We start from the raw sequence: 23903 nt of genomic DNA on the forward strand, positions 1-23903 counted from the left end.
TCACTCTCATGTCTATGGCACTTCATTTCAAAGTGCTTTCACAGATATCATGACCTTTCCTCTTAGGGATTGAGAGGTAAGATGGAATTGCTATGGAAAGAATGCTCATGTTAGGGCTAAACAGTGGACGTTCCAGAGCCACCTCCACTAATTATTACCTGTGTGCCCCTAGGAAAGTTCTTTATCATTAATTCTACAAAACGGAGTCATTCATTGAGGCCTACCTAATATGCTGTCATGAAGACCAAAGATGTTCATGAACCACATTTGTGTAGCACAGTACTCAAACATGGGCCTTCAAGTCCCAATTGTTTAGGTTTGGTTCCTAGCTCCATTATAATATTTATAATCCGTAGACAAGTTAATTACTCTAATCCACATTTCCCTACCTGTAAAGTGGAGATAATGTTAGTAACTCTATTATCTGATTTTCAAATGAACTTGGGTGGGAGACCAGCTGCCTCAGTATGTCTGTCTCATTTAATGGCTTTGCATTCAAAATGCTGTGAGTGGTTAGGAAGGCCTACAAACCAGGCTCTGCCTACCTCTTCAAGCGTATCACTCCCTGGCTCCCTATGTTTCTTTAATTCTCTTCAGGAAGCCTAGCTCCTTGCCACCTGAGCTATTCCCCTGCCTGTAATATCTGTCAGATTTTATAGATCTCAGCCAAACATTCATTTCCTCAGAGAAGACTTTTCTGCCCATCCTGGTGACGGTGCACTTCATATCGGTGGATTCGGCACAATTACAGCTAAAGATTTAACTCTGTGAGTAAGCAGCTGTAGAGTGATTGCACCCACAATCACCCAGGCACAAAGTCAGTGATTAAAAAATAGTTGTCACATGGCTGAGAGTGTCCTCTCTGTCCTCCAAGCACTTGATTGGGTCTTGTGGAAAGGGGGGTACTTTTAAGATGCAATTAATACATATTTGGCTAAGACTCATTGCTCAAGAATTTCTTGGCATAAATAAGGAGCTATTGATCTGGAAGGGAGGGAACTGAATGAGATCTGAGCCTTGGCAGGGAAAGGCTGGCTGGCAGGACACCAAACAACTTCACAGGGAGGCACATTTTGGGGGACTGGGACATACCAGACTAGCATATCCTGATATGTAATCTTGTAAATGTGTCGAAATGACTGCACTTACACATGCTGAGTCACATAACTGAAATTTACAAGAGTCACAAAGCACAAATCAATAACATGTTTATAATTTACATTAAAAACTCCAGCTGTCAAAAGAACTATATCAAGTTTTATGCCAAACTAACAGATTATTTACCTGTAAATAACATAGGAAGTCCTAGTATAAAAATGTCGCTTGTTGTACAAAGATTAAAAAAACACAGAGGAAGTATATGATTTGACAGAAACCATTACCTACACAATCACTCAAGTGCATAAGAAAATAACAGTCTGGCACTTTATATTTCGGTTTCACAATAGCTTAATAAAATGGTACCATTTGTATCCTTTCTTTATACATCAGGAAACTAAAGTTTGGACATATTGGGCAACTTGCCTCAAAATATCAATTCTCTAATCTCTGAAATCTTGACTTTAGATATCAAGCTCTTAATCTTTATACTGTAATATTTTGTATCTATTATGAAGTAGACGGACATTAAGGACACAAAGAGTAACAAGGTTCCTGCCCAAGTGGAACTTACAGACTAATGAAAAAGGCAGACACTACAGCTGCTTACTCGCAGAGTTAAATCTTAATATGAAGTGCACCCTCATCAGGGTGGACAGAAAAGTCTTCTCTGAGGAAATGAATGTTTGGCTGAGATCTGTAAAATCTGACAGATTGAATTGAATTATATATGTAGTTCACATTACATTTTTATTGGACAGCACTGGTATAGCGAATCAAGAGTAAGGTTATTATTGCCTAAGAAATCTGGTTATTTGTAGAAAAACTTGAATAATTCTTCATTTATAAATTTTGTGTTAATGTACGAAGAAGTAAGAGAATGTAGAGTGTATGGAAGATCAGGTTGTGCTATAGTAGTCAAGTTTGAAGATAATTAGAAGGCTAAAAAGCAGAAAAACAATTATTGAGTAGTAATTTTTAGTATTGTATTACTGTACAAGGCAATCCTAATATATAAAAACCCTAGGTCCATCACATTCACAATGACTGGAGGTCGACCTAATGCCCAGGCTGTGTGTGCAACAGGCTCTGGGGGGTGGGGACTTGTGGCAGTGGAGACAGGATGGGGAAGGTGGGGCCGACACTCACACTCACTCACAACCACACACACGCACAGACACACACAGTGCCCACCAAGGCACAGCCTTTTCTCCTTTTCTTTCCCTCCCTCCCAGCTTGCTCTCGGAGCCTCTCTCAGAATGAGGAAACAAAACAGACTGGGCCTGAAGAGGCCTGGATGGAAGGGAGGGCAGGCAGAGGGTGGAGTGGCCCCCATTGGCCCCACCCCCTTCCAGCCAGGAAAGAGGAAGAGGAAGACAGGGAGGCAGGAAGGAGGCCTGGAGGACTGCTGAGAAAAACAAAGAGAGACAGAGATTGGGCGAGATCAGGATGGCAGGGGAGGGCAATAAGGGGTGATCAGATGGGCAGAGGCAGTTGGGGGTGAGGTCAGGCCGGCAGGGGAGAGCAGCTGGGGGCAACCAGGCCAGCAGGGGAGGGCAGTTGGGGGTGAGATCAGGCTGGCAGGGGAGAGCAGTTAGAGGCGATCAGGCAGGCAGGCAGAGAGGTTAGGGGCAATCAGGCAGGCGGGCAGAGGGGTTAGGGGCAATCAGGCAGGCAGGCAGAAGCAGTTAGGGGAGATCAGGCAGGCAGGCAGGCAGGTGAGTTGTTAGGAGCCAGCAGTCCCAGATTGCAAGAGGGATGTCCAACTACCGGTTTAGGCTCGATCCCCATGGCCTCCCCAATTGGAGAGGGTGCAGGCTGGGCTAAGGGACCCCCCCCCCCAGTGCACAAATTTTGTGCACTGGGCCACTAGTGTAAGAATAATGGTAGGCCTATTCCAATGAAATACAAAAGCAAAATACAATTGATTTTTCCTATGAATTAACTCTCCTCTATTAAATTTACTGTAAAAAGTGTTAAGAAATAATGTCCTTTGAAACATACATAAGAGAAAACATCCATTAGAATTTATGGCCAAGCTGGTAACAAACATTATTACTATTCTTCAGTAATTAAGCAATTACTCTATTTGTAGAGTCGTTTATTAATTCACTCAGCAAACAGTTTTGATATTGGTAGTGATTGGGAGAGAGATAAAATCAAGATACTGTGATACTAAAAAAAAAGCCATCTACCCATTTTCAGGCATGGTGGGAAGATTTGAAGGTGATTTGACAGTAACTTAGCAATGTAGACAATTAACTCTGGAAAGAAACCGGAACATATATCAAAAGAGCCATTGTTACCTCTTTACACATTCCAATCACCCGATATTTACCTTTGCAAATTGATAAGACTGTATCTCAAATTAGATCCAACTGGAATTTCTGGCTGTGTTCTGCATCTGGTTTTTCAAAAAAAAAAAAAAGAATCTCTATTTGAATATACCTCCTACAGGAATTCAAATACAAATTACTTAATGCCACTCATTAAGAAAGCAGTTAGGCAGGTAAACCGGCTTGGAGGAATGGGTGGTATAAATTTCCTCCCACTATGGTATGGTCCTTCCTCTTCATTCTCACAAAGCTTTGACCTTTTCCACCGGTAGTGTTCTGATCCTGCCACTGCGGGTCGTGGATGTCATCACAGGCAATAACCAGCACTCTTTGTAATAACTTCTCTTTAAATGTAAGTGATCTTTCTTTTGAGCATTTTGGTTTGGGGTGGATAAATATTCACTTAGCTTATTATGGCCTCTCTTCAAAAACCTTCAGTAATTGACTCATTTATGATGGATAGAATTTTTTATTGGTCATTTCTCTCTTCTACTTTTTTTTTTTTATCATAGCTGTACTGTATTTGAAGATGGGTCTAGTGTAGTGGAGCTGAAACTGAGATGCATTGATACCAACACTAAAGAGAACATGCTCCACTCTAATAGGTAATCTCAAGAACAACACTATTTCTTATAGATATCATGAACATTGACAACTTTGCTTTATGGGTAAAGAAATAAAAATTTGAAATATAATTTAAAATGCCTTTCCTAATGCCAAAATGTGCTAATCAATCATTTTACACACACACACACACGCACACACACACACACACGGCTTTATTACATCCAGTTTGAATTTCAGTATGCATAAAGAATTACATAATTTATCTAGTTAGCTGGCAACAAATTCTGTGGTCCTGTTTATACAAAGTCTTTTCCTCCAAGGCAAAATTTGTCTCAATTTGCAAGGTTTCAAATTATTCCTTTTTCCAAATACTTAGTTTCTATTTTGTTGGTTATGCCTAATATTTTTTAAACTTTGAGTTGTGTGCAAGGGAAAATTATGCCCCCTTTGAAACAGTCATGTGTTACTAAAAGGCAGTCTTTGGGGGAAAAGAAGCAAACCAACAGACAAAAAGATGATACTTAATAGCAAATATATTTTGAATTAGAACATTGGAAGAAAAATATGAACTATTTTTACAGAGAGATACCAAGGTCAAGGATCTATGTTCAACCATGTATTTTCAGCCATCTTGATAATTAAGTGGGCAGCCATCATTAAACAATTTGCTGAGGCTGTGACATGATCCTTGGGTCAAGGTATCAGAAATACCACAGGACTTCTGAAAGGCTGCCCCTTAATCTACATATTGGCCAACATTCCTTTCCAGCTCTAATACCATCTAGCTTTATGAAAAACAAACAACAACAACAAAGCAAAAAACAAACAAAAAACAGGGGAAAGTTGAGCTTCTAGAGCAGTGGTTCTCAACCTTCCTAATGCCGCAACCCTTTAATACAGTTCCTCATGTTGTGGTGACCCCCAACCATAAAATTATTTTCGTTGCTACTTCATAACTGTAACTTTGCTACTGTTATGAATCATAATGTAAATATCTGATATGCAGGATATATTTAGGCGACCCCTGTGAAAGGGTTGTTCGACCCCCAAAGGGGTCGCTACCCACAGGCTGAGAACCGCTGTTCTAGAGAGTAGGAGCCATCATTTGATATTTCACAGAGACAAGAAAGAAGTTCCAATGTATTTCATTTTAAATCATTTCAATATATTAAATCACTACTAAAGTAGCAAGCTTACGTTGTAAGAAGAATGATGAAAACATTGTGTGTTTTAAAAATTCTTGAGGCACACAAGTTGAAAATCGCTGCACTAGGTGGTTGACATCAGTACTGTCACATACAGTTGACCCTTGAACAACAAGGGAGTTAGGGGTGCTGAACCCTTACCTAGTCAAAAATCTATCACTTGACTCCCCAAAAACTTAACTACTAATAGCCTACTGATGACAGAAAGCCTTACCGATAACATAAACATTGATTAGTACATATTTTGCACATTAGAGGCATTATATACCGTATTTTTACTATAAAGTAAGATAGAGAAAAGAAAATGTTATTAAGAAAGAGAAAATGCATTTACAATATTTTTTGAAAAATATCCGCATATAGGTGGACCCACCCAGTTCAAACCCATGTTGTTCAAGGGTCAACTATGCATTGTGTCATTTGATCCTCACAGTAATGCTGTGCGGTTGAGGAGGTAGTTAGCATTATGTCTTATCTTATGTATTAGGATCCTGAATACATTTTACTTCCCCATTTGACTCATTGGTTTCAAAATGTTGCTGAACCCTCCCAACAGCAATAGAAAAAGGAAACATGAGGATTCAGTCAAACTGGTTATTTGGCATCATATAGACCATTATTTCCCAACCCACAAGTGCATTGTGGCATTTGGTGACAGGGAAGACGCCCTGGGTGTGTATCATAGTCCAAGGTTTCCCCATTTCCCCGGGTTTCCTGTCTCTCATCCGTCTGACTTCTAACTATCACTGCAACCGTATCTCATTCTTCAGCCTGATGTCACATGCCGAAGATCAGAAGTTCCTAATCCATCGGAGTCCTCAGTAGCAGGTAAAATCAAGATTTCTCACAACCAGGAGGCAGTTGGCTTGAAAATCAGGTTGTAAGAGCTCTTCAGAGAGGCTGCCTGCGTTCTTGTCATAGTTCTTCTGTCACCTGTTGGCCCTGTGACCTTGGGCAGTTCTTCAATTTCTTTCAGCCTTTGCTTTTTTCATTGATAAAATGAGGATAATAATAGGAGCTACCTCATGGAGTTTCTTTGAGGTTTAAAAAACAAATGAGAAGTGATTAGAACAGTGCCTGGCACAGGCCAAACGTTCGATAGATATTAGCTATTATTCATTTCAAAAATGTTGTAAATTGTATACCACTTACAGATATAAAACTGTCTTAACCAGATAGCAAGTGAACGGAATGTTATTTAATTTCAATAGTAAATTCTGAATTTCTAGAAGTCAGTCATTAATTTGTTATAGCCAAGGCTCTCTGCTATTTCTCTCTCACTCCTTCTTACATTAAGCGGTGAAAGAGCTGACACTGCGCTTCGTGTTCTATATGTCACTTAATCCTCTCTCTAACCCTGTAATCCTCCTTATAACCATGTAATGTTATTATCCTCGCTCTACATCAAGGAAACCAAGAGACAAAGCCACGAAAAATAACTTGCCCGAGGTTAGGAATCTTGTGTGTAGTGATACTGGACTTCAATCTCATGCCATTGGACCTCTCATATAATGAGTGCTTACACTGAGATGGTGTTGTCCTACTTTAAAAAGACATGATTTAAGCAATGCCAAGAGGATAAATTGCACGTTTATTTAACGTTTGCCAGTGGGTGTCCACAAGAGAAGTAGTCACACCAGTAGAAACTTCTCACCAGCTTGTTGGTGTGGTTGGAGCTTCAGTTCTTGTTTGCTTTGTGGAGTGCTGCACTAGACTATAGGGCACCTCCACTTTCAGCTTTGCCAGGGTGTGGAAATATGTCCCCTGAGTCTCTAGGTGTTCTGGAAAATCTCAGGTGAACAAAGACTTAAAATAATTGAAAATTGTTCATTAAAATAGGAGATAAAAATAAGTCTTCATACTAGACTAAATTCATTTTATTTTCAGAAGTGGGCTATTTCAAGGTAGTTTTTGTGTGAAAAAACAGTTTAGTGATGCTCAGAGTTAGGACACTGTACTTGTTCTCTTCCACACTTTCTCAGCTTTCTCAGGATGTTAGTCACATTTTCATTAGGGTACTCTTCTCATTTCATTAATCAACTCTGATGTATAAAATTAACCTGTAATTATTAAATGTTTTATATCAGGCATTCCAATGATGTGGCTGTTTTTAACAACAACCTGTTTGATTTGTGGAACTTTAAATGCTGATAAAATCTTTAATTTGGAAAGAGAAGCGAATCCTGAAACGTGGATGAATACTGTAAGTCATGGAAAATTCCAAAGAACACCAACTAAAGCAGATAATAGGTTATAAAATTATTAAAAGTCCTGTTGGAGCTGAAAATCTCTGATAAGAAAACAGATAAAACAGGCTATTTTTAAAAAATATTTTTTTATTAATTTCAGAGAGGAAGGGAGAGGGAGAGAGATAGAAACATCAATGATGAGAGCGAATCATTGATCTGCTGCCTCCTTCATGCCCCCTACTGGGGATCAAGCCTGCAATCTGGGCAAGTGCCCTTGACCAGAATCGAACCCAGGACCCTTCAGTCCACAGGCCGATGCTCTATCCACTGAGCCAAACCAGCTAGGGCTAAAACGGGTGATTCTTAATATTTCTCCAAAAGTCAAGCTAGGTTGGCCTGCTCTTTTGGCTGAATAAATAATACTTTCTAGTCATGCAAAGCAGAACTGTATTTTTACAGAAAACTTATCTTTTTAATAATATTAACAATTTATATTTTAAGCTACCTGGATGATATTTATAACTGCTCTCTATTGGCCTGTGATCTTATTACCTTTAAACCAAGAAAGATCTCAAAAACAATTGACTTGAGAATATAGTTTGTCAAAAGAATAGGTCAATGTTAAATATTATCTCCCCCCACTAAAGAAATATCAATAATAGACATTTTCTAATATTCTACTTATTTTTTATCAATACTTTATTTAATAAATTAATTTTATAGTTACCTGGGGCTACAGATTACAGATAATTCACCCTGATAAGCTTACAACAGATACTTTGTTCTAGTTTCTTCTGATAACCTTTCTAGAAAATGTTTAGCGAATGCCTGTGTTTTCACTGGCCAGAGTGAAATCATCACCTATAATGGCTACCCCAATGAAGAGTATGAAGTTATCACTCAAGATGGGTACATCCTCAGCGTCAACAGAATTCCTCATGGGCGAAGAGATACTAGGAGTGCAGGTACAAGTTGTGCCCTTACTGATAAGGATTGGATAAAACTAAAATTTAGTGCTGGCTTTCTTTAAGAGAGTGACTGATATATCAAACATTTTTTGAATTTTTGCATTAGTCTTTAAATGGTTAGCAGGGAGTCTCATTCTTTTCTAATTCTCAGAAGACTGCCAAGAACCTAAAAATAGCAAGGGCAAGACTGATCTTGTTGACAGCAACTAGGCCTGCTTGTTTGGGTGTAAAGGCAAAGGTGGAGCCTACGTTTTGTAAGCTCATTACTGATTTTCCAGGTGATGAACTTCTGTATTCCAAGAAAGTGGATTTCCTCACCGTTGGAAAGGGATTTGTTGGGTTGTATAAAGTTGGTTTTGGGGTGCCCCAAAAGAGTATCTCTGGCCCTCCCTGGAATCAGTAGACCACCCTCTTCATGATAAAAGTTCAACTTAAATGATTAGCATTTCTGAAACTTCTTCCAGGAAAGAAAACTTTAACATTCACAAATGCTCTGATCTAAGAGACAGATGGTTTGTGGAATGGAAGAGCATGGAATTAATATGGCCTCGTTCTAGAATGAGGAGCAGGCCATGCACAAGCAGAGGGGGAACTAGAACTGCAAAACCTCTGAAGAGGGAGAGAGAAGAGCAAGCAAAACCTCTGCAAAGCCTCAGTGACCACTCTGCATCATGTCCCCCACCACCCACATTCAGAGGCAGCTTTAATCATGTTGTTCAACACTTTCTCCCTCTCAGAAAGAAATCTGTAATTCAAGAGTTTTTTAAAAGTGGGGGGAGTGTGATGTGAGTGGGATTACCTGAAAAAACACGAGACACCTAGTTAAAGTTGAATTTTATAAACAACAAGCAGGCTTCCGTATATGTCTCACTTGAGTGTATAGAACTCAGATGCAAAAGTTATTCATTGTTTTATTCAAATTTAACAGGGCCCCAGGTCTTTTTCTTTATCACTTTTGTTTGTTTGTTTATTTTTTTCAGCTAAATCTAGCAACCAAATCTCCGTCAGGAGTGGGGGAGAGGGGACTATGAAATACAAAAGGAGAAAACTTTTTCAAGGAAAGATTTTGCTTCAGGAGGGAGAATTTGGGAAGATTTGGAATTAAAAGTCATTTATCAGGCGTATCTTTCCTCGCAAACCTATGAGGTCAATACTATTAAATGTTATTTTACCTATGATGAAACTGAGGCAAGCAGGTTATGAAATAGAGTTGAAGTCACACAAATAACAAGTGACAGAACCAGGATCCAACCCCAGGCCACCTGACTCCAGAGCCTGCGCTTTTAACAATTAAATTATAATTTAACATTTTACCCTGGTCCTTCTCATCTCCCCCAGTGAATACTCTATCCATTGGGAATTTGAGAGTTGGCAGAGAAATGTTGAGCTGATTTTACTATTATAATTTTTTAATGTTCTCCCGTGGGTGGAGGCTGGGTGTTTGGTTAGAAGCTTGGTGAGAAATTAGTGATTGCCCATTTACACTCACCCCCTCTTCTTCCCTAAAGGAAGGACTGGAAGAGGCATAGGACTCCATTAAACATGATCGCTTCCATGCCGCTGTAAGCCACACCAGAAGATATATAAATGTGAAATCGTAGAGCATAGCAGTTACAAGCACATGCTTTGGCATGAAATAGAGCCCAGCTTGAGTCCTGACTCAGTACCTTGTTGGCTGGGTGACCCCTTGGGAAAGTTACTTAATTATCTTAAGTCTTAGTTTCCACACCTGTGCAATGAGGATCCTCAAAATAGTAACTAATTTATAGAGTTATTGTAAGAATTTAATAGGCTCAAGCATGTCAGCCAATGGCCATAACACCAGGTACAAAGCATTTGCTCAAGAAATTTGCTTTGTGGTCATAAAGTTCTATACTAATGGCAGGGAAAAGGTGAGTGGTGTTTTTGGTTTTTGCTTTTTCTGGTATGGGGTGTGTGTGTGTGTGTGTGTGTGTGTGTGTGTGCGCACACGCACACATTTCTATCATGTTCCTGAGATGCTCTATTTATCATAAACTATTTTCTCATTATCTACCTATCTCTGTTGTCTCTCTTTTCCTCCCTCACTTCAGGTCCCCGGCCAGTTGTGTACATGCAGCATGCCCTGTTTATAGACAATTCCTCCTGGCTTAAGAATTATGCCAATGGAAGCCTTGGATTCATTCTCGCAGATGCAGGTTACGATGTCTGGATGGGGAACAGTCGGGGGAATGTTTGGTCAAGAAAACACAAAACACTGTCAGTGACTGAAGAAAAATACTGGGCCTTTAGGTAAACTGTGTCAAGTTTGAGACAATTTTGAATATAATAGTGTGAATGATATTAATAATAATCTATGACCTTTGAAGTCACAGTTTCTTGTAGTTCCTACTAACATCTCAAAAGTCAGAAATTGCAAGAAGCTTTGATTTCCACTGATTCTCTCATAGTCAAATTATATCATTTTAAGAAGATTATTTTAACATCCAATTTTATCCAATGCTATACATTAAAAGTATGTCCCAAAGGACAGCACAGGAATTCTTATGACCAATGTATGCCGTCAATCCATATTTATTTAGTGCCTAATATATGCACTATTCTAGGCTCTGAGCATACAAAAGGGAACAATGTCCCTGCCCTCACAAATTTTCTATTCATTCTAGCGCTGCTAATACAAGTCCTTTCTTTTGGACAGCCGATCAATTTCACAATGATGTGTATCAGTACTAAATTTTTTTTAGAGAAACTATGGTTGAATTTTATAGAATACTATTTTTTGTTTTGTTTTTAAATATATTTTATGAATTTCTGAAAGGAAGGGAGAGAGAGAGGGAGAGAGAGAGAGAGAGAGATCAATGATAAGGGAGAATCATTGATTAACTGCCTTCTGCTCTACCTTGGCTAGGGATTGGGCCCACAACCCAGGCATGTGCCCTGACCGCCTGGAATTGGACAGTGACCCCCAGGTTCATAGGTTGAAGTTCAACCACTGAGCCATGCAGGCCAGGCTAGAATACCATTTTAGAAAATTCTAATTTGAGATCTTTAAAACTTTGTTAATGGGCAATGGAGAAGAATCTTTTGATATGCTGAGTGTTTCTTTTAGTGTAAGTGTTTCTGGGGTCACCAGAGGACAAACTGGTGCCCACAGTAGGCTTTCCTTCACAGGCCTAAGCTCACTGTCATACGCAAAGTAATGAAATACTCAGAATCCACTGGCAGGTTGAGAAGAAAGGAAGGTTAGAATAAATTGTTAGAGTCAGAGCTTTCGAGCAGTGTGGTGAACATTGGGAAATATTTTGTGTCACTGGTCCTTGGCTGGGAGCTAGGATCTTGTTTACTGTAAAGTATCACAACTCCCATACTTGGGAGTATCAACCTAGATATTTCCTCACGTGTTGTTTATTAAAACAGTCCTCTAAATCATGGGATACCTGACTCAACTAAATGTTATGTACCAAATGTTCTCCTCTATCAATACTAGCTGCACTGGTACTGTAAGATTTTGGTATATGTTGAATATATATATTCCTTTATATAGACAGAAATGTTAATAACAGCAACAACTAATTGCAGCCAGAGTTATTTCTTTAATACTATCCAACCTTAATGACTTCCTTATAGCAGGTGCTAAAAAGCTATTATATGCGAGAATCGTGATTTACAACCAATTCTGCTTCCAAAGTGGGGCATTAAAATGGCCCTGAGAGTCTTAAGTTCCCTGGGGGAGTCTAAAGGAGTGGCATGCAAACTAGATTGGGGGATGGGGGAAGGGAAGGGAAGCAAACACAATGGAAGGAAGTGAAGAGGAGAAATAAGACTGAACTTCAGATACTATACACAAGTCTAGCAATCATTCCTGTTATTAGAAAGTAACCCATGTGAATGCAGTAAACGAAAGTTATAATAGCCTACATGTAACTGGATAAATAATGAAATATACACCAAATAAGTGTAAAAAATGTGATCAAATGCTCCAAGTTTCAAACTTAGTTGGGAGTATTTATAAGACCCTGTTTTATTTTTCAGTTTTGATGAAATGGCCAAATATGATCTCCCGAGCATAATAGACTTCATTGTAAATAAAACTGGGCAGGAGAAGTTGTATTTTGTTGGACATTCACTTGGCACTACAATAGGTATGTTTACAAAGGTCAATGTTTTACAAGGGTCAGAGTCTTGTAAGAGTTCACCTTTAAACTGGAACAGAGTTACTGCCATTAATAGTGTCCTTGATTCTCTGTCCTGTTCTTAGCACATAAACTCAGTGCCCTAAGAGGCTATAAACCTGAATTTCAGAGACTGTACATAGGCCAAATATCTCCTTCATTTCTGATCATAACTATACATTTGTAATGGAGATGTAATTTCCCAGAAAAACATGTACACCAAATCCAAAGAAGTATCAAAGAATAAGTTTCTAGACTCCCTCTGAGCTGAAAATGTAAAGCCTAATGACATAAAATAATCCCTGAAGAATATAATCATACCTTCCTCACAACCCACATGGAATTTTTAAAAAATAAATAAAAGGGAGGAGCTTACATTTATATTTGAACAAATTGAAAAGATATGATTATTTTTTTGAGTTGGAACATGAAAGTTTACTATAATAAATCAAGTGGAAATATCTATTTAGTGTAATAGATATCCAAATAATATAATATGGAATATCAATTAAATGTAAGAACTATGTAGAATTTTTTTAAAAGTCCAAAGGCTCTGCTCTTTTAAAACATACTTTTTAATGATTTCCTAGACCTTTTTTTGAGTGGGGGGGATCAAAAATCTAGTTCCAAATAAAAATGTAAATGTAATCTATACAGTTAAAAATGTGAATTTGCTAGTGATCTTCCACTGAAGTTTCCAATTTTAAGAGATCGAGTTACGTTAAAACTATTTAAGTATGGGTGAAACTGTGCAAGAGACAGTAAACATTCTTACAGTAGTCTCCATTATTATCAACAGAAAATATATATTTATCATTGCTTTATATTGATCAGCAGCTTACAAGCTTAGAACAGGCAGTGAGCATCAGAGGGCATTCTATAGGGTATCAAAGAACTAATAGGAAATCTGCCCCCCAGAAAAAAACTGCTACCAACAAGTAAATAATTATACTATCAAAGCTAACATTTAGTGAGCATTTACTGGGTTTAGGACCCTGTGTTTAGGAACTTTCCCAAAATATCTCTCTTTAAAACTTTCTGTTATTATTTCTATCTCCCAGAAGAGGAAACATAAATTCAAAGAAATTAAGTGGATTGTTTGAGGTCTCTTAGAAAGTAAGAGGCAGAACCCAGATTAAACCAGGTCAGTTAGACTTCATCCATAAGGTGCCTAGGCTTTGGATGGAGCAGGAATGACTTGAGCAGAGTCTAGAAAAGTGAGTAGGACTTTTATAGGATATGCTCTTATATGTGCACTTCAAAGAAAACAGAAAATTTGATCATCAGTGATCTGCATCGCATTCAGGGCATAAAATTTTTTAGTGAGTATTATTTGCATACGGGGCAGAGCAATTTTTGTTTTGTGGGAAAGACCCACTGTTTGCAAGACACATAGCTACCAAGGCCCCAACTCATTAAGTGATAATAAGGCTCCGGAGTTAGTATGGGCAACAAAAAACCTACAGAAATCTTCTAGGGGGAAGTATTATGCCTGTTTCAGAGTTTTTGTATCAATTGATACAAAGTCAGCTCTTTTTTTTTTTTTTGGCCGGGATAGTTTCAATAAGAATTTCGGGCGGGGTGACGGGGAGACGGGGTGTGGGGTTGGTAGCTTCTGCTATGGAAACACACACACACACACACACAATGGAGGGGTGCCAAGAAGGCACCTTGGAGAACCAAAATACATAGAAACTCCTCGGAGCTTCTTCTGTGTAGTGCTGATCACCTCATGCTCACAGGGCTAGCAATGGGTGCAATGCTATTACTTAAAGTTCAGAACAAATGGACACACCTGGTTCTTCCTGGGACCACAGTGGACCGAGGGAAATCCCCTTCTTTCTTGAAAGCAGGAAAAGAATTCTGGAGGGTTGGTAAGCATCTGGTGAAGCAGTGAGAGCAATGAAATCTCATTCCATTGTGAGAAAGGAAAACTGGAATCACTCGATGATACTGCAGAAAGGCCTTCTTTATATATATATATATATATATATTTTATTGATTTTTTACAGAGAGGAAGGGAGAGAGATAGTCAGAAACATCGATGAGAGAGAAACATCGATCAGCTGCCTCCTGCACATCTCCCACTGGGGATGTGCTCGCAACCCAGGTACATGCCCTTGACCGGAATCGAACCTGGGACCCTTCAGTCCGCAGGCTGATGCTCTATCCACTGAGCCAAACCGGTTTTGGCAAGAAAAGCCTTCTTTGTGAGTCACCTCCCAGGAACTGATTCTTTACTTTGGGAAGCTCTGGACTCAGCACCTCAGCGTTGGGGGCAAAATGACAATATTGCCAGCAGTTCCTCCAGGCTTTGAAAGTGAGTTTGTCATAGTTCACTTGCCAGTAGCAGCTTGTCCCTCACTTGCCCCAACCAAGTTACACTGTCCAGGATTTAAAAAAAAAAGAAAAGAAAAAGAAAAAGAAAAAAGAAGACTTGAGAGCAGAGAGGACTGAAGGCAGATTCTCTTTGCAGAGACTCAGAAGAGTCTCCCAATTCATTCCCAAGATCATGGCAATAGATGGATAAAAATGACAAGAGTCCCTACTTTTCTTAATGGAGACACTGTGCATTTCTCATTTTCACAAGTGTCTTGTCTCCTGTTCTCCCAGGGTTTGCAGCCTTCTCCACCATGCCTGAAGTGGCACAGAGAATCAAAATGAATTTTGCCTTGAGTCCTGTGGCCTCATTCAAATACCCCAAGGGTATTTTTACCAGTTTTTTTCTACTCCCAAGTTCTGTAATCAAGGTAGGCTCCCCATTTCACCAAAATGTATTTGAGGGTCTCATTTTGGATCATAGATACTCATTGTTTTAAAGTCTGTGATGAAGTAAAAGTAGGAGGTTTAGATGAAATCTGTGGAAACCAGAATCTGCAACCAGGTGCTTATTTGTGTGTGTGTCCATGTGTGTGCGAGTCTGTACCACACTATCTACTGCTGTCATATACAAGTTACTATACTCAGTCATTAACAGACCTGACTGTATATCAGAACTGCTAGCTGTGCTGAGTGCAATGTCAGCTTAAAGTCCATTCACGTTTTCTTATTCCATTCTTGTTCCACTGAGCTGGTCAATGAACTTGCAATGTCCAAATGGAAGACATTTTTCTAGTTTCATATGGTCACTGATATCCTGACTTTGATGTTGAACATGAATAAAATAATCCTTCCCATATGGCAACTTGTAATTTACTAAAACTATGATTATAAAGCGTAATTGTCTTACAACTCAATTATTTCTTCAAATATTTATTGGTTATTTTCCAAGGATTGGAAAAGCAGTTTGATGGTTAATTGTGATTTTGGAATTTTATCAATCTAAATTATTTTTCGATTTGCTTTTTGTTTCTTTAAAAAGGTCATTGGCACCATGGACATAGTATTTTACCAAGATTGCACCTTAAATTTGGGGTGAAGGGTAAAATCAATTTTTTTTAATATATTTTATTGATTTTTTACAGAGAGGAAGGGAGAGAGATAGAGAGTTAGAAACATCGATGAGAGAGAAACATCGATCAGCTGCCTCCTGCACATCTCCTACTGGGGATATGCCCGCAACCCAGGTACATGCCCTTGACCGGAATCGAACCCGGGACCCCTCAGTCTGCAGGCCGACGCTCCATCCACTGAGCCAAACCGGTTTCGGCTAAAATCAATTTTGACCAAAGTGAAGTCAAGACCAATTAGGGTGTCACAGTAATTCATATATAAGAGGAGGCCCTGGTTTATGGTGGAGAAATAGATATGGAAAACCATTGTTTGTTGAGCTAAGACAAGGAAGAATTTCCATAGGGCCTAATGATTGGTTTGGTAATAGTTTGATTGTATTATCTACTTGAGCTCAAGTAATGTAACTTCCCTTTTGTGTGGTTAATAGTTCTACTGCAAAGTGCATTGATATCAGTGTTGGATGTTTCCTATATTTGGACAGATTGAGCAGACAAATTAGTTAAATTCAGAGATAGACACATTTATTACCAGTTTTGCATATATACTGTTTGCCTACAGAGATTGGGTCTGAGGCAAATATTGTCCCTGGCTTATCTGTTTCATATCCCCTACTGTCAAGTTTCCTGCCACTGTAAGTCGCATTCCCTGACCTCGCCTGGCACTTGACAATATCTGTTGCCCAGAGAAGCTCCAGTCCTCTCATTAGAGATTCCCCACCCAATCTTACTTTCCCAAGCTCTAGACGTTTTAACATGCCACCTCCCTTTCTGTCCAGTGGCACCCTCTCTTTGGTACACCATTCTCTACTTTTCAGCATAAACGCTAGCTCATTTTGGACACTCTTAGAAAAACAATGTGCACAGGGGTAATAGGGAAAATCCTACTTTTCCTTCTTATTCAAGGCAATATTTAACCTTAAGGAGAAATATTCTGCCTTTCTTGACAATGAATGAGATATTAAAGATGAAGTCAATTACTGATTTACAGGCTACAATGACAGAATACAGAGAAGCTTCACCATGAAGAAGCGAATTTGGGGTTAAGGGTCCTCACTGCAATCTCCTTATAAATTATGCCTGGTGCTCTTCCCTGGGTGCAGATGGATTCATACATATCGTAGTTCCTTTGCCTGAATGACTTGGTCTCCTTGACTGCAAGAGCAAATACAAATTGATCCTCAAAAATCCTTATTTCTGGGATGATGAGAATGTCAAAAAGTTTGAAACAATTCTTAAAAGAATCTTTTTTTTTTTTTTTACTTTTACAGAAATTGTTTGGTACCAAAGGTGTCTTTTTAGCAGATAAGTCAGAGAAGCCACCTTTTGCCACAATGTGCAACAATAAAATATTATGGGTGCTCTGTCGTGAAATAATGGACTTATGGGCAGGATTCATCAGGAACAATCTGAATATGGTATGTATAAGGATTATGGGACCATTGGATGTTTTTTTGAGAAATTCCAGCTTTCCTTTGATTTAGTTTGATGTGTCTATTACTCTGCATAAATTAATATGGTATTCTAAGCTCTTACATGCAGAGATTTGCTTGCTATGCATAGATTAGGAATTTAATAGACCATGAATGTGAAGACTGGGGAAAAGAATAAATAGGCGGCTTCAACCTTCCATCCCTGATCAAGTTTAGGAAAATGAATGTTCCACAATAGGTAGTAGTTTCACATGTTCATAATCAGCCATCAGTTACTACCGTGAGTTTGATCTTACAATTAATATAGTGCATTAAAAATAAAATCCTAGAATAAAACTGAGAGTCGTAGACACAGACAGACAACAGCATGATGGTTACCAGAGGGAAGGGGGAAGGAAGGACAGCAAAGGGGGTCAAATATATGGTGACAGAAGATTATTTGACTTTGGGTGGTGGGCACACAATGCAACATACAGGTCATGTATCATAGAAATGTGCATTTGAATCCTATTTGACCCTATTACCCAATGTAACTTCAATAAATTTAATAAAAATTTTAAAAATAAAATTCTCAAAAAGAGGTGAAGCACATATAAGCATTGAACTTATTGTGTGTGTGCCCTCACATGTTGGATGACTCTGGCCTCAAATAAAACTCATCAGTTAACTTAGAACTTAAAAGACAGAACAGAATGGAGAAGGAATCCCTTTTCTATGAGGAAGCAGCAGTCCTGTTTCATCAACTCTTTGTTTCCTGTTACTGAGAATTCAAGGAGGAGGAGGAGGAGTTGGCATCTGCAGCGGAGTGTGGTTGTATAGTTATCTCTGTCATATTCCAAATGGCAGCCAAATGAGACTAGTAAAGCTAGTCCCAAACGCTTCTCTATCAACCCACTCTACTCCTATTTGTTAAGAAGCTAAGTTGTGTTAGACCAAAAACCATGAGAACCATTGTTCAAAGCCTACTTATTCAAAAGTAAAGATTTTTAATAGTTCCCTTGATTAGTTTTATGATAATCTCAGATATAAAATTATGATTACTATTGTATCTCTATAATGTTTACAAAGATCGAAGTACAGTGCACATAGAAATGATTATTTATTAGCTTTTCTTTTATAATATTTTATTTTATCTTCACAAGAGCCCACCAAATTGGTAGCATGATTTTCATTATCTTCATTTAATAGATGACAATACAGAAACTCAGAGATGTTAAATAACTTGCCCAAAGTGACAAAGATTATAATTAACAGAGTTAGATCCTGAAGTTTAGGTATTTTTGATCTACTGATCTGCAATAGCGTGTCGAGGCACACTTGCACATTGCACCTTTCCTCCATGATGTCCATGATTGCTTCTTTTACTTCAGAGTAAACAAATTATCTTATAGTTTCAGAGCTGATGCAGGTTTGCTCTCAAGCAACCCATGCCACTGGTCAGCCCAGAGTTCACTCATGTTCGAGTGTCTGACAAAAATTCAGACTTATCTAGATGATTCACATAGATATTTTCAAACCCCCCAGTATTTGTTTACTAAGTTTTAGCTGAATTGTTTTCTGTTTTTGAAAGGCATAGTTTATTTCTGTGGGTGATTCTTGCTGTAACATGTGGTTTATTTCCCTTCAGAGTCGGATGGATGTGTACATGTCGCACTCTCCCACTGGATCGTCAATACAGAACATCCTCCATATAAAGCAGGTAGTGACTTTGTCATGGAAAACCATTCTCATTCCTATTTTCATTATATGTGAAAGGACAGAGTTAACAGGCCTCCTCTAAGAACTTTACCAGCTGGCTTCCATTTTGTCCTTGTCACATCTTAAATGGTCTGATTTCCCTGGGTTTTAAGAGAAATGACAAATATGGTGCAGAACAAGTAGGTAACATAAATAATTCCCATCTTAAATCAGAGCTTGTAAGAGAGGCCCTGAGCTAAAGCAATAGGTAAGCTGGGAAAACCTCAGGAATCTGAGCCTTCCCCGGAGGGAGGAATATGACTTCTCCCTAATGAGTTTTGGTTTTCCATTAGCTTATCCTACAAACCACGGGAGATCACTTTCTCTCTCTCTCTCTCTCTCTCTCTCTCTCTCTCTCTCTCTCTCTCTCTTCTCTCTCTCTCTCTCTCTCCTTTGTTTTTCACAGTAAAAATGTATTTCCATCTTTTACTGGTCGGGAAGCCTTATTTTCTTTCTAGTGTACAGTATTTTTCTAAGATTTGCTGTTAACATTAATGATTCTGAATATTATATTACTAAAAAAAACACACATTTATTTCAGCTTTACCGATCTGATGAATTCAGAGCTTATGACTGGGGAAGCGAAGCTGAGAACATGCGTCACTACAATCAGGTGAGTTATTCAGAATGCCTCCAGAAGGGTGGTTTTGAGACATTGTAAAAATAAGTTATTTGAGAGTGAGAAGAATCCTGCCTGGCAATTGGTGGTATTCACATGGATAGATAGAACTTTTTGAAAATTCTGTGATTTTGATATGTATTCATTGTGAAAAGTCTAGGGAAAAAAGAAGCATATGCTAAGGAAATTAAATAATTTATAATCCCTCCACCCAGAGATAACTAGATATACCAATATTTTGTTGCATTCATTCCAGTCTTCTCAGCATTATTTCTCTTACACAGCTTTTAGCATTTCTTTTAGTATGGTTATAGCAAGACATAACCAATGTTACTGAGGTGTTTTTTAACATAATCTTAATGGCTGCATAATAGTGAAAATTGTTGCACAAAAATCTATACAAATTTACAGAGTAAATGAATACACATTTCTTGATACTAACAGCAAGAATTTGGATACAACATGAACATTAAAAGAGTATTATCCACCATGAAGACTTGTCTTAAGGCATCTTTCTCCTTCTAACGTTACACATCCAAATCTATAGATTCCTTTGGCCCTCCTGTGCTTTAACCAATGTTGTTGCCATCATTTCTTTTCTCAAAGTCAGGAGCGGGGCTTCTCTGTTTGAACTAAACCCATTAAATTAAAATTTTTCAATGTTTTCCAAGACTGACATATTTAAAGCTATTCTTAATGCAAACCCACATTAATTAGGCTGTTTCTGAGCATCAAAACAGTCAATCAGACCAGTTATTTCTCAATAATATATTGAATTGTTAGAGAAATGATTCTCCTAGCTTTTAAGACAACTGTAAGAGCTATGCATATTTTTATTATTTTTAACTGCTTGACTATGGTGTTGTTTACTTACAATAAAATTCACTGATTTTACATGTGCAATTCAATGAACTTTGACAAATATATTCATTTGTGTAACCACAACACAATCAAGATACTATAGAACATTTCCATTACCCAAAATCTTTTCTCCTACCACTCAAACTATGTATATTCACAAATGCTTAGAAAAGGGTCAGAAAAAAACAACAACCACCTAACAAATGTTAAAGTTATTATCCTCAGAGAGGGGAGGAAAGGAAGGGTGAAGTAAATGGACATGATGGAGTAAAGAAGGCTCTATTTTGGATTTTACATACTTCCGCTGTCATCCATTATTTTTATTAAGCGGGTTATATATTGTTTACTTTTTTAATATCTATTTTTATTGATTTCAGAGAGAAAGTGAGAGGGAGAGAGAGAAAAAAAAACACATCAGTTATGAGAGAGAATCATTGATTGGCTGCCTCTTGCATGCACCCCACTGGGGATCAGGCCTACAACTGGAGCATGTGCCCTGATCGGGAATCTAACTGTGACCTCCTGGTTTATAGGTTGATGCTCAACCACTAAGTCAAGCCAGCTGGGTTATATTGTTTACTTTTAAAAGAAAATGGAACAAGATATATCACAGTTAAAACCATTATAATCAAGTTCTTTTTTTCAGCTTTATTAAGGTAAAATCAGCAAATGAAATTTTAAGATTGAAGTGTACAATGTGATAAGTATGTGATAGTGTAAATGTCCTTAGAATTTATCCAGGCTGATCCTCTTTTATTTGTGTGTGATTTTAGATCATTTTGAAACAGGAATTTTAGGGGTAAATAGGACAGGTTTAGGAGATTTTAGAAATTTGGGAAACTAAGGGGACCATGGAGGAAGCACAGGGCTGCAGAGCAGCAGAAGGTATATTTCCATAGAATAAGAAAGCTGAAAAGCTGCAACCAGTATATTTCCATAGAATGAGGGAGCTGGGAACAGCAAAAGGTCTATATTTATAAAATAAAGAGAAGGAAGCCCTTCATCCAGAAGCAGAAGAAGAGAGCCCAGGGGGGAATAGGAAAACAATAAGGAATAAGGGAGGGAGAACCTCACATGTCCCATGTAAGGCTCAACCTTTGAGCCCAGGGGTTAGTACAGTAACCAGTTAAAGGGAATAGTGGCCAATCAGAGGGGATATCAAGGCATCAGGATCTGCAGCCTTTATAAGCCATAGGGAAAAAGAACTCAGTGGGACCCTTTCCCCCTCCCTACTTGGGAGTCCATTCTGTGGGACTCTTTCCCTCTCCCCATGTGGGAGTCTGTACTTGTTCTTCAATAAATCTCCACCTTTGCTAAATCACTTTCTGTCTGTGGATTCAATCTTCAATTCTGGCGGACAAAGAATCCAGGTTCCAGTCCAAAAATTCCATTTCAATTTCAAGTCAATTTTTATTACATTCTAATTTTATCAGTTTGCCCTCTTCTTAAGCTTCCAGCACAGTCTCTGTACCTACTCTATATTTTTTCGGGAATAAGAGGATTAACCCATGCAAGCTCCATGAGGATAGGGATTACCTTCTCTTTTGTTCACCAATGTTTTCTAACCTAGCAGAGTATGTGGCGCTTACTGAGCCCTCGATATTTATTTGTTGCATGAATAAAATTTCTTAACCTCCCTCTTACCACCTGAAAACGTCTCTGTCCCCTTGATTCTAGCCTTCTTTTCTCACTCAGAAAATGAAGATCCTCTTATTTTCCCAGTTCACCTGCATGTGCTCTTGACCCTCATTTCTTTTCATCCCTTCTTCACTCTTACTCCTTTTATTCTCTTCAATGAGCTCCTGTACCTCATGAAAAACAAATAGTTACTATAGTTTCCTTGCAACTTACTCCCCTAACTTGGACTTTGTAACGCAATGATCTCTGATTTTTTTTCTTTCCCTTTTTGCTTGCTCTCTTTGTCCTCTACACTGGCTACTCTCTGTTTCCCACCACTGTCCAACTGTCAGCATTTCCCAAGATTCTTAACATCTCTACACTAGTATCTCTCTTCCTTGGAGAAGTTAGCCATCTCCATAACTTTAATTATCTCCTTCTGTGGACCATCCATATTGCTTGACTAGATTTTTTCAGGAACTATCCTTTCTTCAAGTCATTTCACAAACTCATGTTCATACAGGCCTCTTAAGACAGAGCTCTGAGAAATGAACCTGCTTTGTCCCCAAAACATCTGAAACATTTCCAAATACCCTAGCCTGGCATTTAGACCTTGACTGTCTGTCTCCAATCTTATATCCTACAATATTCTTTCAAATGTTTTCTTCTCTGGATATACACTGGACAGCTTGCCATTCCTGACCATGGCATACAGGCTCTTCCTGCCTCCTGGGAAGCCCTCCCACCCTCCTTCCTATCTATCAAATTCCAACTATCACTCAAGAGTCATCTCAAATGACTTCTTTGTATATGAAGCCTCCAACTGGCAATAACTTCTTCTTTGTCTTCACTTTGATTGTCTTTACAGAGTGTTTTATAGCATTTAACATACCTTATTTTGCATACAAATGTTTGTTTGGTTATCTTGCCTGTGTCTTCAAACTCCTGAAGATAAGAAGCATTGCATGTTTCCTTCCTATTTCCCTCAGTGCCTGACTGAACAATTGACTTGGTAGATATTGACTTGGTAGCCTCTCTACTTATTTGAATTCATTTGTTTCTGTGAGGAGCTTCCTCTCATGAATGTCCTTTCTTTCTCCCCCATAGAGTCGTCCCCCACTGTATAACTTGACTGCCATGACAGTGCCTACTGCTATTTGGGTTGGTGGAAATGATGTCCTTATAACAATCCAGGATGTGGCCAGGGTACTCCCCCAAATCAGGAATCTCCATTACTTCCAGCTATTGCCAGATTGGAACCACGTTGATTTCATCTGGGGCCTTGATGCTCCTCAACGGATGTACAGTAAAATCCTAGATTTGATGAACACATATTCCTAACTACAATACATCCACTTTTCCATTAAAGCTTGCTTTCAACCCCAGGAGGCTTTGGGAAAAAGAATAATCAGCAGTGAGGTCTACTCCAGCATCCTCCACCTTGTTGATGTTGCTGAATGTTCCCTTGTCAAGGAGTCTCAAGGAGAACATCCCCCAATGAACGGTATCCCACAGATTTTCCACTGATGATTTGCATTCTTCATGAACAAGGAGGAAGATCTTTCTCCCTGTCTTGCTGATTCACACACATACAGAACCAAACAAGAGACAGAAAGGAAAATTCCTCAAAGCAAGCCTCATGTAGTGCTAAGCATGGAGCAGAATTTTCCCTA

At 38.6% G+C, this 23903-nt stretch overlaps 1 protein-coding gene across 1 annotated transcript; it reads left to right on the forward strand.

The window, feature by feature from the left end:
* Positions 1-7301: 7301 nt before the first annotated feature.
* LIPN (lipase family member N) lies at positions 7302-23571 on the forward strand (the record flags this gene model as incomplete). Its single annotated transcript, XM_081104949.1, has 9 exons — positions 7302-7409; positions 8243-8360; positions 10436-10634; positions 12375-12484; positions 15128-15264; positions 17235-17381; positions 19024-19095; positions 19675-19746; positions 23338-23571. 9 exons carry the CDS (start codon positions 7302-7304, stop codon positions 23569-23571), a joined length of 1197 nt encoding a protein of 398 aa, XP_080961075.1.
* Between the last annotated feature and the right edge of the window lie 332 nt (positions 23572-23903).

Source organism: Myotis nattereri, assembly GCF_964212035.1.
Source record: "Myotis nattereri genome assembly, chromosome: 13".
Classification (NCBI taxonomy): Eukaryota; Metazoa; Chordata; class Mammalia; order Chiroptera; family Vespertilionidae; genus Myotis; species Myotis nattereri.